The following is an 18,444-nucleotide window of genomic DNA, read 5'->3' as shown; positions in this document are numbered from 1 at the left end:
GGGGTTGGATCCAACATAAACATTTCTCAGCTAGGCATTCTCCATAGAAGTGCATAGTAATTTTTTCCATATACAGTGGGAAAGACAAAGCCTCTGCTTAAAAGGCATTCCTCTCCAACAAGGGGGAGGGCTAAAATGTTTTAGCTGTCTGCAAGCTGGCTAAGGATTAGAGATTAATACCAGCCTCTGCTGGAATGTACTTATTACTATAGCCACCAAGTAAAAAACTTACTCTTATGGATGCTCACTGTTGGAAATAGAAAATCTGCAGCTGGAAAGGTAGCTATTTGATTTTCCTCTTTCAGACAAAATGCCAAATTTATTCAAAGAGAACAATTTACAGGAAAAAGGATAAATAATTCTGCGTTGTTTCCTCATTAACCACCCTCCACCCAGTCCCCACAAAACACTCACATGAAATGTGCGTTCTGAGTCATACTTTCTCCTCTTGAGTTCCCCAGATAAGTGAGACATAATCAGTTGACAAACTACAGCACTCCCTGAGAGATTTCCAGATAGAGACAAAAATTTTCAAGGGATAAAAAAAAAAAGTGGCCTTTAAAGCAGGTACGACTGTGCTCGTGGGACACTGTTAAAACTGAGAGGGTAAATCTGAAGCTTCCTTTGATTTCCCTTTTGCAGCAATTTCCCCCACCCCAGATTTCTAGTATTTCCTGGCTTGATTTTCCAGATCTCTGAAATGTTGGAATCGCAGTAGGGACATATAGTGGTCTGCTTGACCAATAGCCAAGGCATCAATTTAAAAGCCTGTTAGCATGAAACACAAGCTACAGTGTGAAAAACTTAAAAGATCAAGAGAAAGAGCTTTCATCCATCTCTCCCTCCCAGGGGTGGCCCAACTGTGGACAAAACAGGCAGCTGCTGGTGATGGCTGATGGGAAGGTGCCATGTTTCTGGGCTGTTCTCCCAGAACGGTTTCCCCCTTGATGGTGCCAGTGCTTTGCAAATGTGAGGGAAGGAAGGGAGACAGCTTGGCATGTTTAAATGTGTGCTACAAGCCTTACATCCAGCATGGAGGTGGGCAGAGGCTGTGCTCTGGAAGGAGAGAGGAAAGGCCAGGGCTTGGGAGAAGGGATAACCTGTCCCAATCTCTCACTGCCTCTCGGTCCATGGCTTGTTTCATCACTGGCATGGTCTGATAATGAAGAAATTAGTTTCTTGTCGGCTCAAAAAGGGGAAAGAATAGATGCATCAAGAGAAAAAAACCCAATCTCTTTCCTCATCCCTCACAAAAATCTCTCACCCCAAACCCCGTTTCCAGCTGACTAAAAAGTGATTAGCTGGTGCCTTAGAGACTCTGTTTAGCCTCTGCAGACAATCCTCACCATTGACGGGAAGTAGGGAGCCACAGAAAACCACAAACCTGCAAAAAGCTGAGTACGACACACAAATCCCCTCTGACCTTACACCATGTCTAGACCTTCAACACCTGCCCACCTCCCTCCTGAATGGATCTGTGCCAGGTACTGGTGCTCCGGAGGCCTTACCAACCTTCAATGGGCCAGGCTGTGTTAGCTTTTCTGGGGCATCTTGGTATGTAGGATTTTAATAGCTGGGCTAGGGAGGGCCCTGCCAGCTCTTATATTTATTTATTTTTTCTTTTTTGGTTGCTGGAGCAGATTTTCTCTGGACAAACACTTTCTTCCACGCAGTGCTTTTGAAGAAGGGTCCCTGGAGCCAGGAGTGGGGAGCACAGCACTGGGGAGTCATGAACGGCAGGCTCTCTGTGGGTCTCCACGGGCTATCATCCAGGCTCAGAGGTAGGAAACCGCAGTGGGAAACCCTAGGACATATTGGCCTTGCATTACCCTTGGCAGAAAAGAAGTCTGCTCATCTCTTGCCGCTCAGAAGGCCTTTCGTACAACAGTAACAGGATGCATTGTAGGGTGGTAACAGGGTACAATGCAGCCCAGAAATGATCCGGTTTAGTTGCTGGTTCTGTGTGCTTCTTCTTCCACCCGACGCCAATGGTGAAAGGTTGAACGAATTAATTTTTTTCATTTTTGTTGGGAAGACAGCCAAACAATGATTCAGAGCCTTACAGTTTTAGCTAAAATGGCTATTTTTACAGATCATATTGGAAGTTGTTCATGCAGGTAGAGTTTTTTTATTCAGTAATAATTAAATTATGTTTCAAATTAACATTCAAGTGTGCCGGTTCTTCCCATGCTCCCTGGCTTCCATATATCATGACTTAAAAAAATAACATTTTAGGTTTTCTTACAGTCTTGTAAACTTGGAATAGTAATTTCTAAAATATTTTTCACAACCCCTTATTATTCTTTGGTTCGTATTAGGTATCTTAGTAACTCTTGAATGCTGGGGTTTTAGCACTGTTTCTTGCTGGTTTGTCTTAAAAGAAAAAAAGGAGTTCTAGTATTTCTGAAGTATTTATTTTAAGAAAATAACCATGTAAAGAATTGTACAATACAGCTAAACAGGAATGACAAAGCCAGATCGCATTTACTGCATTTTAGTCAATCTCTGTTTGCATTGCCAAATACACACTGTATGTATCCTGACTGGTAGTTAGGAAAATCTATTTGAGAACATTTAACAACAAAGAACTAGATTTCAGAAACTGTGGAGCTCTAACAGCTTTGTATACAGTACCATTCAGCAACTGTTGAATCTTGCATTAGGATGCGTAACCCAAACATCCCCAGCTCATGGTGGTGTCTGAAAATGAACTGGGATTGGATCCAAATGATCAAGAGGACCAATTAAAATATAAAAAACAAGGGTGTCTATATTTTGATGTTTGAAATCTAAGTCCAGAAGCAAATTGTAAATTATCGGTGGCTGGTTATATATTACTCAGAAACTAGACCTATTTTCCACAGCTCTTGAACACTAGGAGCTGTAATTGTTATCAGTTTAAATCAGGACAAGTTCTCCTTCAGAAATCAATTCTTTTATTGTTTCTCATGCCCCCTGGAAAAACTGGACTTTTAATTCCTTCCTTGCTTCCCATGTCATGAATAAGAGTGGGCATGAAATGCCTTTTATTGGTTTTCACAGCCCTGAATAAGCTTTGGGGCACTTTGCTGGTACTTGCCCAAAACTTTGTGGGAACTCGTTGCAGTGGAGTTTAAATTGCATTGTTCTGGTGGGTGCTTTATGTACCTTCTTGAAATGGAGAACATTTCCCACTATCCATCTGCTCTGTCCCGTGCTTCCATTTGCTTCAGCTTCCTATGATTTAAAAGGTTTGGGGTCTGGCGGCTCTACTCCAAGCAGCTGATTTTCATTAAAGCTTTGATGAGAAACTTAAGCTGGAATCACAAACATCTGCAGTAAAACTTCCTCCCCACTAATAGACATTTCTCAGAACATAACCTTGTTGTACCAGAAAAAAAACAGCAGCTAGAAATCCAAATTGCCCATTATGGGAGTTAACCTAACATAACCTCAAGGGTCTGAAATGAATTCATTTAAAGATCTGCTTTTTTAAAGGTAGATGCAGTTCCCATTAGCTTAAAAGAATATAAAGGTTTCTATTAAGCTAAAACCCTTTTTGGCTTACACCTCAGGATTAGGTCTTCTGCTGCTTCTTTTAGTGCTAGTTTGTTTTCAATAGATTAATGCCACAAGTAAGGATCAAATTGTGGTTTCTCTAGTTCGCAAGACTTACTGTTCCAACCTTTATGCGGGAAGGCAATTTGGTGACAGTTTGAGTCTTGGTTAACAAGTGACTGGGACTTCTGATTGCTCTCTTTTATATATTTTATGTGAGCCGTTTTAGAGAGGTGAGTTTGTCACAGGTCCCATGCTAATTGTTGCTTATTGCTTTAGAGAACCAGACAGAACGCACCTCAAATACCGTTTCTTGCTTTTGAAAATTTAGATCAGCAGCTGCTGGCAGAAGTCAGGTGGGAAAAAATGATTGTCAAACATGTCATTTTAACACGCAAGCTCCATCAGATAACTTCTGCCTCTTACGGTCTCTTATAGTAAATGGCTATTTTTGCCTTGACTATGATAATCGTTTCCTTTAAAGGACTTCTTTTGCCTCTCCGCCTTTCCCCTGAGCCAAAACCACTGATGCTGGAAACAGTTTTCCTCTTCCATCTGTCCAACAATATCATGCCTTCCTTCACTCTGGGAATTGGCTTCCTGCCCTGTCCCAACCACTTCATTTTTTTTTTTACCCTTAAGGCTTTTGATTATCTCATTCTTGCTCTAATTTTTTTCCTCTCCTTTGCCTTCTTCCTGCTTTAGTTTGCTTCCTTTCCCACTATTTGCTTCACTTCTTCTTTCCATAGAGGACATTCAAAATCTTCTTTTCTTGCTTGGCAAGTGTCTCCACAAAATGTTTGTCTTCCCTTTCTTCCACTAATCCTTCCCACACTCATCTCCTATATTGGGCTCTCTTCGCTATTTTCTTGACCTCACGTAGTCATTTACGTCAGAATGAAATGAATCTTCTTCTAGATATCACCTTACATTCATTTTGCATTAAAGTGAGTGACTGCACAATGTGACTCACGGGGAAGCATTTGCCATATTCTCTAGTGTTTGACGTCCTGTACCATTGTTCATGCTCACCTTAGACCTGTACTCTTCCACCGTTTGCAAGGAACTTTCTTCCTACTGGGGAACAAAATCTACATCTATATAATTAAAATCAGTAGAATTTATAAACACAAATGTTGACAGTGGCAGGCTTCAGACCCAAATGGTAATGTATGACCTGCTTCTTATTTTAAAGGCATGTGTTTGACAGTGGGATATAACTGTTCTCAGAAGTTACTTCTGGTTTTCAGTTTTGGCTCTGTGCCTCACCAAAACTGTAAGTGTCTCACCACCCCCTTTCCTTCTGCCGTGTCCAAGCTAACGCGTGGAACCCCAAACCAGAGATTTCTGATGTTTGCCACTTGCTTGTTTGCTTTCATTTGATATCTGGCTGTCAGTTTTAAATCCTTTGCTTCCATCTCTGATTAATCTTCCTTGTAAAATATTTTAATCTATCCTTATTTGGAAAAATCAATCTCTGATTTAATGCCACCAACTGCAGTTGGGTTATACTGATGAACTGGATCAGGTGGTTTGTGTGCATTCTCTTTCTGTTTCTAACTGTCTCCCCATACGCATCAAGATTCGGCACCGTAACATCTCCCCCGCGTCCCCTTATTGTCTTTGTGAGCCAAGGAACTTAATCATCCTAAATAGCACACAAGTAACTCAGTACTTGAGAGTGCTTTTCATATTGATCTGCCTCTTGATAGACAATCCAACACAACCGGATAAAGTCTCCAGTGCTTAATTACCTTTGAATTATCATTTTCATCAGTTTATAAGCATTCTTCTTGAAACAGAGGCAGAGAGCTAGATACGTTATTCCATGACGGTCACTACCAGTACTCATTATGCAGGTAACATGACATTTCATTGGGTGGAATCTAGTCCAGTTAATTTAAACATCTACATTTTGTGCCCCAGCCTTTAGCTGATTAATAAAGCTGTCCTGAAGTGAGTACCCAACAGAGTCCTTACAGAGGAAGAGGCTCCTTTGAGGGCCTCCAGGGAAGACAGCTAGGAATTAGAGGTTTAAAAAACCTGGTGTCTCCATTACTGTATGGGGAATTTGGGTTTATACTGGAAGACAGTGCCTGATTTGGATTGAAAAAGTTTAGGCACAGTTTATGTGCCTAATTTAGGGGTACTGGATCACATATTGATTAACAACCAGGGTACCAAGCTACTAGATGTCCACCTCAAACCCATGGTCTGCTCTGTGAGTGGGTACAGCATATTAGCATAGCATTGAAAATGTACTTAGTTCTCTTGTCTCTGCCATCAAGAGGCTTTCATTTAAATCCAAGGCACGGAAAAGCTCCACATTAACATTAATTCTGAATTTTTAAACCACTTCTCCCAGTTCCTCTGAGTTTAGGGTTGCCAAACATGGGAAAGGAAGAGGAGTGGAAAACTGAGAAATATTCACTAATATGTATTTACATTAATTGGGGTCTCCTGTTCTTCTATAGGTTCATAATATCAAACTCTTACAAAGATTCAAGAGCATCCCACCAGTTATAGCTTGGAAACTCCCAGCAGCACTGTTTCAGACCTTGCAAATTTCTGAAGGTGATGTGTAGAGCAGAATCATGTGTGGGGCAAATGCTGACTAGCACCTGCCCCACACGCTGAAACATTGTGATTTCTGTCTGCCCTGATCTGTGCTCTGGCTTTACAGCAGCGTATTTCACGTCGCGGTTGACTGGCACCACAGTCCACCATGAAGCACCATCCACGGCTCTGTAACTCTGACTTGTAAATCTGCCCCCTTTGTATAATTTGGCACGATTCAACGTGACTAACGGCCTCTGTCTGCTCAGGAGAGCTATAGGCCTGAGTCAATATTTAGATGAAGGAGCTGAATCAAACCGCGCTGTGTAAGGGAGTTTACTCTGTGGTTCACTGTGAGCTGTGGGTTAAGAACTCGGACTTCGAAAGAAGCTAATTCAAACCTGCTGGGATAAACCCTGTTCCCGGGGCCAAGGGAGGGGAGGTGGGCTGTGGGAGGGGGAAGCTGTCTGAGGACCAAAGGAAATGTTCCTTCCTTGGCTGAGAGACTACCAGACCATCACTCTCTGGCCCCTACATCAACCTCAGGGCTTAGAGCCGGTCCCCCAGCTCCTGTTACCAACTACGTACGTGGATCAATGGGTAAGCAGGTTCTCACTGTTACAGAGCCATCAACCCTATCCCAAAAGAGCATCCTACTGGGCCTCCTTGGAAATTGCCATGGAGGTGGGCCCTGAAATGCAATAGTAAGGTGAATCTGCAGCTAGCAAAGGGGCCTGAAATCCTGGCTCCTTCGTCATGAAACCATAACATCCTGCAGCCAAGGGCCTTGGCGTGGTGATAACAGGCAGCATCATTCATTCATAACATGGGATCCAGAGTCTAAATGCTGCCATTGCAGGGGCTGAAGTAAACTGCCAGAGCAAACACCAGTTAGTGAGTCTATTAGATCGGACTGTACAAAGGAAACTTTAGGGAGGATTGAAATGGGTGAAGAAGACTGAAGTGTCATTCCTCTGCAGTGTCCAATACATGTCACAACACTTCCCCAAGGTAAAGTCTAATATATTAAAGTGAAGCAATGTGAACTGTGTCTTTGGGAAAACCATACTACACAATCATATTGAGAAAGGCTAATAATCACTTATGCCCATTATCCTGTGAAAAGCAGCTACAAAACCCACCCAGCTTTTAAATCAGGCATTTCATTGAGGGACTTTCCATGTTGTAAGCAACAGGTGGCAATGCAGCTTCCTGGGGCTGATCCCAAGCCAGAGGAGAAGAGCTGTACATCCCACGTCATGGAGCCCGTCCAAGCCCGGGACGGCTCCCGAGAGCCCCTGTGCTGGGCAGAGCAGGGTTTAAGCTCCAGTTTTCTCACACAGGTCATGTTTCGTGCCGAGTCCATGGCAGGGTGGGCAGGCGTTTCCCGAGGCTGCCCAGCTGCTTGGAGCCGCTGCAGCGGGGGGACGAGCTCTGCCCAGCCCCATGGTAACCCCAGCTGTCTGAAGAGCTTGTGCACTTATTTCCATGGCTGTTAGTTCTGGCAATTGGAGTGTAGGGGGAAAATTAACCGTGTGATATCAGAGATTGCAATCTTGATATTGTCACAGTGACACGGCTGTGCTAATCTCACCTCATTTTTGGATGTTATGCTAGAAGAACTACTCTTTCCCTTCCCATGACCTTATGTAACTCAATTTGCCTCCTACTTTGCATCTCCCACGCATGAGACATTACTGTCCCCCCTTCCCAGTGTATGCTGGAGTAATTTTTTTTTTTCTCAAGCTGTATTTTTGAGTAGTCCATTCCCAACGCAGCCTTGCTAGAATGAGGAGCATCAACCAATCCCAAAACACAGGGGCTGCAGGAAAATTTTCCACCATCAAATTGCTTCTCAGATCTCTCTAATTTTATTTGTCACTAATCCCAACCTCATACTTTTTGGAAGTCTTAAAACCTCTGCAGGTGTTTTCTCTGCAGGCAGTTTCCTATATGCGTTTGATTTATTATCGCCGCTCTCACCGCAAAAAGGAACTTCAGATTTTGGAGGCAGATGGCATTCAGAGACAAAAGCACAAACTTCTACAGTACAGTGTTTGCCATCAAAAGACAGACTCTTTCTGGAAGTTTAAGTGAATTACAATTCCAGGAACTACAACAAGGCAAGCAGAAAAGTGTTGTGACAATTAACCCTTGTAAAATAGCTCTGTTTGGACAGGCCTGTTTAGTTATGTTGGCAGGAAAGTCAGAGACGTGCTAAGCCAGCCTCACTGCAGAGTACAGCAGCTGTCTGCTCACAGCAGGCAGGGAATGTGTACATTTTGAAGTCTGAGCTGTATCTCTCCAGTCCCGAAATGCAACGTCTCAGACCCCCTGCAAAAAATCTCTGGTATTGCTTTAAGTATCAAATGATTAAGCTAACGTTAACCAGATGGGAGCTTCAAGACAGACAGATGAAAGCAGAAAAGCGCAGACACTAGAGAGAGAAGGGAGTTACTGTACCTCAGCAAAAGGCACCCAACTTCCAGTAGCTACTGCCTGCTGCTGCCCTCTGATAACAGTGGCTTCTTGCACGCTGACCGCTGAGCTACCTTCAATGTCAAACTGAAAAACGCCTCCCTCACTCGAGGCTGTGCTGGAGGAGAAGCATCTCAAAAAGAATAATATAGGAGAAACGAGGGGCCAGGCGGAGATCAAAGCCATTTCCTCCCCTTACATCCAGCAGTGGTCTTCTAGCGTCTCAGTAATTGTTTACCCTCTTCTGCAATCAGCCCCCCTTGGCTTAGTGGTGCCTCAGTTATTTTAACTTTCTTTCAGCGTTCAGTTTCCAGATGTGGCACTTCAAGGCAGTCTAACCAGGTCCTTATTTAAAAGAGGGGAAAAAAAAAAAGAAAAAAAAAAGAAGGGAAGAAAAGCGCTTTTGCTGCCTCCCTCGTTCACTCTCTGTGCCTGTGGCTCCTCTTTTTCCCCAGAGGCTAAGAGGGGAAAAAAAAAAGAAAAAAAAAAAGAAGGGAAGAAAAGCGCTTTTGCTGCCTCCCTCGTTCACTCTCTGTGCCTGTGGCTCCTCTTTTTCCCCAGAGGCTCCAGCTCAATAACATACAGATGGGCAGTGCTTAAGCAGAGAGTGTCAAACAGAGATTGTATTCCAGGAAAGCACCGCTGGCTCCCCAGCCACCTTATCTCCCCCTGTCAGGATACAGACTGACGCTCTGCTCGGTGCTCTGGCTTCCTTCACATGTTCACATCATTCCCTTTTTTACCTTTCGTGTTGAGACCCTCCCACTCAAACTTTGCTGTTCAGAAAGTGAGGTCACCCTTTCCTCCCCCCCCACGCCACCCCCCCACAACTCCATCCGACGGCTCCACGCAAAGCATTCACTCTCGTGACTGTTTATTTTTTAACATCTCCAGTTTATTCAGTGGAAGGCAGAAAGGTGCCATATTTATTAAAAAATCCGCTAGACCAACCTTTTATTTTGGCATGGGGGAGGGGAGGCTGTGGGCGGGAGGAGGAGGAGGAGGAGGAGGGAGACAGCCTGGCTGTGCCATGGGCTAATAGGGCTAAGTGGTTTCTCTGACATGCTTCATTCAGATCCTTTCCCTCAAGCCCACCTCTCGGCTTCTTGTCGGCTCGTGAAAAAGAATATCGTTCACTGCGATTTTGGAAAATGACTTCATTCCTCAGACTCATGAACTTTTATTTACAAAGAGCATCTTGTATTCCTTTTTCAAGAGATGCTTTGTGAGGCCGTGGTAACAAGGCTTGCAGTGTGTGTATGAAAGCGAGCTGAATATATTGCCCACAGCTGACTTAATTTTATGACTACAATCTCAAAAAGACAACGCAGTAACCCTTGCTAGGTTTTGGGACAAAGTCAGGGTATAATTATACTAATGTGCACCATTCCAGCCAAGGGGTCAGCACCCCATCCCTCAGCTGTCCTGTGTGCAGGGTTTTGTAGCACCACTGGCCTGTCAGGCTTCATTCTTAAATCTTAACAGAAATTGGCTTATCTGGCTTCATTCTGGAAGCAGATTCCTTCTTTCTCCCTCCGTCCCCCCTTTCCTATCTGATTGAAGATATTATGAACCAAGGAAGCAGTCGATAGAGAATTAAGGATAAAGTAAAGTGCTTTGGCTGTCTGTTAACTTCCACACACCTGTAGCACCTGCACAGCTTTGGGCCCATAAATGCTGTACAGATGGCATATAGGGACTATAAAGAAGTTAACCACCAAGAAACTCTGCCTGATTCAGAAATGGTGTAGCTGAGCAGGCAAGGCCACTCAACCTTGTGGGACAAAGTATTACACCGGCAGAGAAGAAAAAGCTGTGTGACCCAAGGCTGTGAGGTTCAGGACCAAGGTTTGCAGGAGGAAATAAAAGATGGCAATGGTGGTTGCAGGTAGTTCTGTCCTGTGAGCAATGGAAACATCTCGCTGTCATCTGGACCTGATATGGTGGCAAGCATGCTGCCACCCAGGAGCCTGAGGGTGAGACATTATTGAGGGCTGCCAGGACTTTTGCATCCCTCTCTGCTAATGGCAGCCCTGGGAATGGTCCAGAGCAGGTCCAAAGGCTCAGGGAGCAGAAGACTAGGGAGGACCCAGGCAGGGACCCCATGAGGTTCCCATTAGGCCTCCTGCTATCGGGACAAGCTTGAGGTGTAAATATAACATTAAAGCAGGAGCAAGAAGGAGAATAAAACAACTTGACAGTAAGTGACAGAATCAACACTCCTGTGGTGGCAATGGAGATTTTTAACTACCTGGTGAATTGTGCAGCAAATTACCAGAATATGTGTGAGACAATTTTTTGGATACTTGTTTCTGGAAAAAGCAACCACCAGAGAATCTTCTACATCTGTTCCCAGGCATTAGGGAGGAACTGTTGACAAAACAACAGAGAAAGATAACTTGGGGAACAGTTACTTAAGGTTTGTAAACCTTTGGATGGGAAGAACAGGAAAATTAAATCTGCGTATTTCTGGCAGTCAGCCTTCAACAAATTCAGAGACTTGGGAGGAAATTTCTCTTGCCCAGTAGAAAAAGGAATTGAAGAAACTCACTGGTCTGTAAAGAAATGACATGAACGAGAAAGACAGTTGTGCTATCCCAGCCAAAACCAGCACAACAGGAAAGACAAGAAGATTTGGCCAAATGGTGAGCTCTTTCTGAGCTTGAGAAAGAAATATGTGGGAAGTGAAAACTGAGACTACATCTGAGCACACGAAGAAACTATTGAGACGAAAGCTGAAAGGTAAAGGCAGAAAATGAGATGTAATTTTAAAGACAATAGGCATGAGAGGAAGATTTGGGAGATCCTTGATTCAATATCCATCAAAGAGAGAAAGTTATCAAAGGATAAATACGAGAAATGAAATTGTTTAGGGTGGAGGACTGTGTTAAATGGCTTCTTGAGGGTTTTCCTAGCTCTGTGAGCTTTAGTTTTCCTAGGAAGTCATTAGCTGTTATGGTGTTGGCTCTGGAGAACAAGACTTCTAATTACAGTAGAACAAAAATAAGGTGTAGCAGTTTTTCTACAATTGATTGTGCATTCATTTTTTTTTTTTCTGGATTGCATTGCAACAATGAAGAAAAAGATTCCTTCCAGAACATTTTGGGATAATTTCAGTAAATAAAATTTCAGAATAGAAGATTCTTTAAAAGACCTCTTTTCAAAAAAGTAATTTCAGAGCATATAAGGTTTCTTTGTGTCTTTTCATCTGCCTAGTGATGCAGTTTGGGTACAGTTTAGGACTGGGAGTATGTTACAAGAAGTATCAGTATGTAAGAGGTATTGGAGACCAGTGGTAAGTACTAGTCATTATGTTGAGTGATTCGTAGTTTTGACAATTTAATTAATTCAAGGAATTAAAATTAATTGAATTATTAAACCCTGACAATTTAATTGTTTTTTTAAAAAGTCTTTTTATTGCAGGGATGGTGAAAGGAAGTTGAACAGTGTATTCATGCATACTTAATTTAGGTCAAGATCCTGCAATCGTGTATATAAGTCACATAATGGCTTTGAAGAGTTCAGGGCTTATGTGTTTGCACAATTGGGCTTAACTAAGTAGTTGTATTGGGGACGAATAGAAGGGTTTGGAGGGCAGCAGCTGCAGGGTGCCCTGGGCTGGTCCAGCTGGCTCGGCAACAGGTGGAAACAGCCCACAGTGCCCCAAAACATGGCTCCTCTGCTCAAACAGATGCTAAAAAGGGCAGTAGCTGCTGGGACAGGAGATACTGGAGGAGAGATGTGAGGGTGCACTGAGGACACACAAAAGGAAAGATATGAGGATGCAAAAAGGGGACTCATGAGGAGAAATGTGAAGAGATGCATTTGGAGAAATGAAATGGAGGAGATGTGGTAGGGGACATTGCTGGGGAGATGGCTGGTGATGCAGTCTTGGAAGGACACACTTATTGCTGGATTGGGTACCCACCTGAGGATGACCCACACCAGGGCAGGGACACCCTGAGGGAGTGCAGCCTGTGTATGACCAATGCTGGTCAGGGACACCCCTGAGGGTGTAGATTAGGAAGGGGCTAGGAACGTGTTGGACAGAAGTTGAGCCTGCGGAAAGGGAAGGAAGGTATTTCTCTGAGTGTTTATTTAATAATTCATTTTCTTGCTCTTTTCTCAATACCTAAATGAGTGATTAAACATTTCTGTTTGTTTATTTCCAATAAATTAAATTATGTGAAATGCCCTGAGTTGAGATTGTTTTGCCTGTGACAGTAGTGAATGTGGAAGTCTTGTGAATGAGATGCTGAATGAGATAGAATAGAATCATAGGATAGTTTGGGTTGGAAGGGACCTCTAAAGGTCATCTAGTCCAACCCCCCTGCCATGGGCAGGGACATCTTCAATATATTCAATATATTCAACCAGAGCAACTGTGAGATTCATGAGCCTTGCTCAGTGCAGCAAACTGACCATCTGCACCCTTGTGCATTCCATTGAGGGACTTTCTTCTTCAAATATATATCTGCTTTACCAGAGCAAGAAATACTGTTAGAAATATCATTAAGGATGCTTAGATTACAAGTTCTTCAAGTAAAGCCTAATTTTTATTGCATGTATGTAGCAGGTAACAGAATGAACCTCAGTGTATGATGAAGGTGTCCCACCTAGTAGGTTATTAGTAATGCAAAAATTCTAAGACACATTTACAGAAAGCAGAAAATACCATTGTTGAAAGGGGCAAAAGTTACCAAGTGAAAACAACATTGTTACCTGTCACATCTCTTTATGTAAAATCGGAATAAAGATATTCATATCCCTTGTAAAAGAGTTCACAATGCTAATTTACAATCCTCAGAGAGGTAAGATTGTAATTATTCTCAAGATCAAAGTCTTAAAAGGACGAAGATATCTGCTTAACATCTTTGGAAAATCAGATCCTTTAAAAAATCTCAGACTGGCCCAAGGCATTAAAAATCTGGAAAGAAATACAGATAACTTCAAATGGTAACATTATTAAACAATAAATAATTTATTCTTATGAAATACAAGAAATCAAGAAAGACACAGTTCATCACAGCTCACAAGATCTAAATCTCTCCACAAATATTAGTCCCATGCCAGAAAAATTATAACCAAAATCTTTTGAGCAGAAAATATTATCTATATTAATATCCTTAAATATTGCTATACTTTGCATCAGTGGAATAGCTTGCTGAACAATGACATACAAACAACTGCTTACAAAAGTTGTTTCCTGCATTTAATTTTAAATCTTTTAGAAGATTGAACTCTTTTTCAAAAACAGCAGATTTGTGTAGAAATTCAGAAAAATGAAAATAGTGCATAGGGTGCTTATAAAAACATGAGCCTCTGAATGTAAATTTATGCTGTGGTGGACTTCCTGTTCCTTTATCCTTGGTGGAGACGATGTGGGTGTGTTACGTGAGCAGTCTCAGATTTGGAATGGGACTTCTTCAAGATGGCAGGGTACAGAAACAGGAGTTTCTCCTTCTGTTTTCACAGTATCATCTTCTGTTCTTTTTACAAGTTCTTTCTCCCCTCTTCAACGTTTGGTTTTGATTCACTGTGATAGACAGTAGGATTAGTGAAAGACAAAAGGAAGAATCCAGTGGAAGGCTTATTACAAATAACATATTCCAAATTAACCAATCTCAAGCTGTTGTGTGTGGGCCACTGGTGGTTTGTCAGGTCCCAGTGGGAGATCTGCAAGCAGTCTGTCGAGCTCTAGTGCCAAGTGTTAACCAGTTAAACATTTGATCATGTTGCATGGAGGCCAATGGAAATGTTGACAGATGACTGATGTTTGCGATCCAAAATGTTTTGGAGCTAGTGTTCAAAGTACCTTTGTAAAGGTTAGAAGACGTTGGCAGTATATTTATGTATCATCAAATGAATTAGCAGTCTACAATCTGCACTAGAAACCTATGTCAATTGAGGGGCAACAGCAATAATTTGTCTCTCCTAGTTTGTGCCAGAGAGAGATGCTAATAAAATCTCAGTTATGCAAGCAAAACAGCACTTTTGTTATCTTATTTCATGTGTTTTGGATTATATCATACTAGGAAAAGTCTAAGGTTGCAGGTAGAAGATAGAACTTATGCTGTAGGGTTCAAGGAGAGCATACCTTCAAAGCCTGCAAGTTGTAGATCTGGTGCAAGGAAGCACAAGCATGTCCTTTGCTTCTGTGCCGTACTAGTTAAGGGCATCATCTAATGAATTTCCCACATGACAACACTTTAAAGCCAACAATGCTCATCCTTCATGTTATTAGTTACTGGCAACACTGGGATCTGGCTGATTCCAAGCTGCTTTCAACTAATCTTGTAATGTTTCTTTTCTGCCTTGGTACTTGTTACTGCCTAATTTTTTCCTCTGTAAAACTCTTCAATTAAGCATGTCAAAATCTTGCAAGTCTGATGAAAATGCCATTATTCTTTAGTACTACAGTATTAAAGGCAAGCTTGTTTATGGAGGAAGATTTCTCAAGGTTTTCACCTCCAGAGTGCAACAGGGAAACAGCTGCCTGTCCTGCTAAAAGCATTGTCCCTGGGAACTGTATAGACCTCATAACACTAGAAATGAACCACAGCATCATGTAATACTGGATAATTTACTTGAAAAATCCAACCTATGCTGGCTGCTAAAAGTCAGTCAGCTTTAGAACAGTGGTTTTCCCAATCCAGTATCCTCTCCCCAGTGGTAACCAAGAAGCAATAACATTTTCATACTTTTTTAATATGAAAGACTTTCAGTACTTCTGGTCATTTTTGTCATCCATATCTGAACCCCCTGGTACTTTTGATATATCTTTATTCCTGCTGAATGGCCTGAACTATAGAGATGCTATACTACCATTAATGGTATTATCTACTTCATTCCTTACAGATCCTAAGGTTCTGTCTGCTTCTGAAAGAGCTTCTCTGCACAAATTACTGAGGGGAGGGTAAGACATGTTAGTCCGACTCCCATTGTAGAAGGGTGCATGAGAAAAGAAAACACCATCACAGGTACTGATGCATAAATAGCAAAGACTCAGCAGTCTTAAAAAGTGAATTAGAGTGAACTAGAGGAGGTGGGGCTGGAGAGATGAGGCTGAAGAGGTATTTGCAGGGATGGAGACTGTTCTTCCTATCTTCTGTGGATGAACAGTTGAATCTTTTAATTTCCTGTTATGATTCTCATGCCATCTCGGCTGTGGCAAGAGGACCAATGTAATATTCCAATCACTTGGTTTCTTGTGACCCAGTGTTTGGCTCTGACACCTTGGCTTGCACATCCAGCACCTGATATTTCCAGATGGTCTCCCATATAAGTCCTGGGCATGTCTGCTTATCTTTTAAGATAAAATAAGCCAAGACAAATCAATTCAGTCTGTTATAGCCAGGAAAGTGATACCTTCTGCTAGAACAAAATAAAATGTTAAGTGAGAAATTAAAAAAAAATTAAGATGTTATTTCTACAATGGAAATGTCCCTAATTTTATCAAATGTATTTGTAGGTTTGTGTGAGTTTGGAGGGAGTATGATTAGGAGGGAATAGGACAACTATATTTTGCACATAGATGATGATGCTTAATATCAGTAGATACATTGATGGGGAAAGATGTGGCATTGTAGCATAGCAAGTATGTGTTTATTTGGGTTATTAATAGATCTTACTGATAACAGCAACACCTAATACAGAAGAGAGTGGATGGCCCTGACTAACAAAGTGTCAACAGCTTCTTTTGAAATCGATAGCAACAGGCTTCAAAGTCAGATTCATAGGGTAGAGATTAATTGTTAGACAGACACATATTTTGACCTTATAGGGAAAAGGATGTCTTGTTGTACTTAGTGAAGTTGCGCTGGGTACTAGTGAAGACAGAAATCATCACTGGGAACTCCAGCATAATGCAGCAAGTCTAGGATGTGGATGGTGGACTTTTTTCTACAGTGAATTTTGTACTTATTTACTTCTGAATAAGGTTACATAAGGGAAAGAAAAATAATTTTGCACATTTTAACCACATTCAGACTAATGATAGGTGAATAATGATCCAGTTCAGATAAACCCTTCTCTTGAAGTGGAGGCCTGTCCCAAACTCAAATTTCCTTATATTTTTTTCCTTTTGCTATTCTCCTTGCAAATCTCCGAAACTCCAGAAAGATACTTTTTAATTTGTTAATCCTTCATGATTTCACTCGTGCCCTTACTGCCTCTAAAAATTCCTTTATTGGAGAGTCCTCAAAGCTACAACAAGTCCTTTGTGAGGCTGCCCTCCTAGTCTAATGATTCCTCTCCCTGACTTCAGCTTGGGTCCTTCACTGAAACGCTGGGCACAATGGGTTAACCGCTCTTCCCAGTCAAGTCAGGAAGATTTTACTGTAACAACAACAAAGAAGATTAAAGCAAAAAAAGCCCGATGATTGCTTTATTTCTAATCACTCATCCTCAATCTGTTTTTTGGTACTCACACCCTGATAAACTGGCATATTTAGCTATTGCATTCCTACGCAGGGCAGCATTTCCAGTTGCATTATGCTTTGACCTACACGGACCGCTTTCTTCTCCGTCTGGAGTCTTCAGACATTTCCCTTTCTCTCCCAACTTGTTTGTCTAATTCAAGTTACATATCTCTATTTTATTTAATTCTCCATTCTCTCTCCAGGGAAGCTTCCCCACCCTTCCTCATCGGTTGTTGTTTGATCATAATAACGGAACATTGGCTAAAGAAAATGAGTTGCAGAAAAATCCACACTGAACTTTACATCCCCTCTAGAAGTCCCCATAAAACAGCTTTCCAAAACTGAAAAAAAAACCCCACCCAAAACCCTAGACCCTGGAAAACTGGCTAACAACTCCCCCAAATCCAACAGTGCTTAACTTAGCCTTGGATATAAAGTCACACAGAAGTGTGACTGCGCGGTCAGCACAAAGAAGAAATTGTCTCAGATCCCTTCAAGTTTATCCTACACACTCCAAAGGCGTGCTGGTGGCCAGAAAGGAGTATGTCACCTACAGTTAACAGCAAAAATGTAGTCTAACAGAGCTAACTGAAGCAATACTGAAAACACTAGCAGTCTAACCAGGGCAGCAAAGCACTGAGTGCAGCTTTTCTGGCAAGTTGGGTGGGTTTTGTAGCCTCCGCTGAGCTCTGAACTTACCCTGACATGTCGCCTTGTGCTAGATGTAGCAGAGAGACAGCAATTTGGACTTGCAAGAACAATCTTTTCCAACCCTTCATGTCCCATAGGAGGGCATCCCAGCACCAGCCAGCTCTGTCTGCTCAGTCATTCCCTTTTTAAGCATTGCACCAGTTTTAAAATTGCTCTGTGCCAGCAGTGCTTGAAAACAGCCTTAGTTGGCTTGCAGAGCAAGCCTAAAATGCAGTCAAAAATTTCTCTGTGATGAGAAAGAGAAATGTTGCCCTGTAAGATAAACAGTTCAGCAAGGCAGATTCAGAACATTTATAAATTTAGATTTTTTTGTACCACACCTATTGCTGTACGATCTGATGGGGAATTTTTCAAATCCTTGGTTTCTCTAGTACCGATTTACATTTGTTTAAGTGGAGGGAGCTGTGAATGTGCTCTGTCTTAGCTTATCGGTTTTGGATGCTAAAATTACTTCTCCTGAATGGCTCAGTAAGCAAGGAGGAGGAATAAATTTTGATTGCACTATGCCACCTGTATTCCTTACAGCTTAATTTGTTAATGTCAAATCTGCAGGCACTAAACAAATGCTTATGAAAGTCTTGACTGTCTGATGAAGGGCACTGGCTAGCATGATGCAATTAGCTGAGCTCATCGATTATGATGGACAGCTGGAGCTCTCTGGGTTTTTCCGAAAGAGCTTAATCAAATGCATCAGAATAATAGAAGCTCTCTAAATGAGAAAGGCAGTGAACTAAGACATTTA

The 18,444-nt window shown here is 42.0% G+C and overlaps 1 protein-coding gene across 1 annotated transcript in view; it reads right to left on the bottom strand.

Annotated features, from left to right (window-relative positions):
- Positions 1-9,007, bottom strand: part of LAMA4 (laminin subunit alpha 4) — a 112,525-nt gene extending 103,518 nt beyond the window's left edge. Inside the window, exon 1 of the mRNA XM_009289144.2 lies at positions 8,557-9,007. Coding sequence (XP_009287419.1) covers positions 8,557-8,757 — 201 coding nt within the window. The 5' untranslated portion in view covers positions 8,758-9,007. The remainder of the gene's footprint in view (positions 1-8,556) is intronic.
- Between the last annotated feature and the right edge of the window lie 9,437 nt (positions 9,008-18,444).

Source organism: Aptenodytes forsteri, unplaced genomic scaffold (genome assembly GCF_000699145.1).
Source record: "Aptenodytes forsteri isolate BGI_AS27 unplaced genomic scaffold, ASM69914v1 Scaffold217, whole genome shotgun sequence".
Lineage (NCBI taxonomy): Eukaryota > Metazoa > Chordata > Aves > Sphenisciformes > Spheniscidae > Aptenodytes > Aptenodytes forsteri.
The sequence above is the reverse complement of the archived record's forward strand: the minus strand, read 5'-3'. Positions and strand labels throughout refer to the sequence as shown.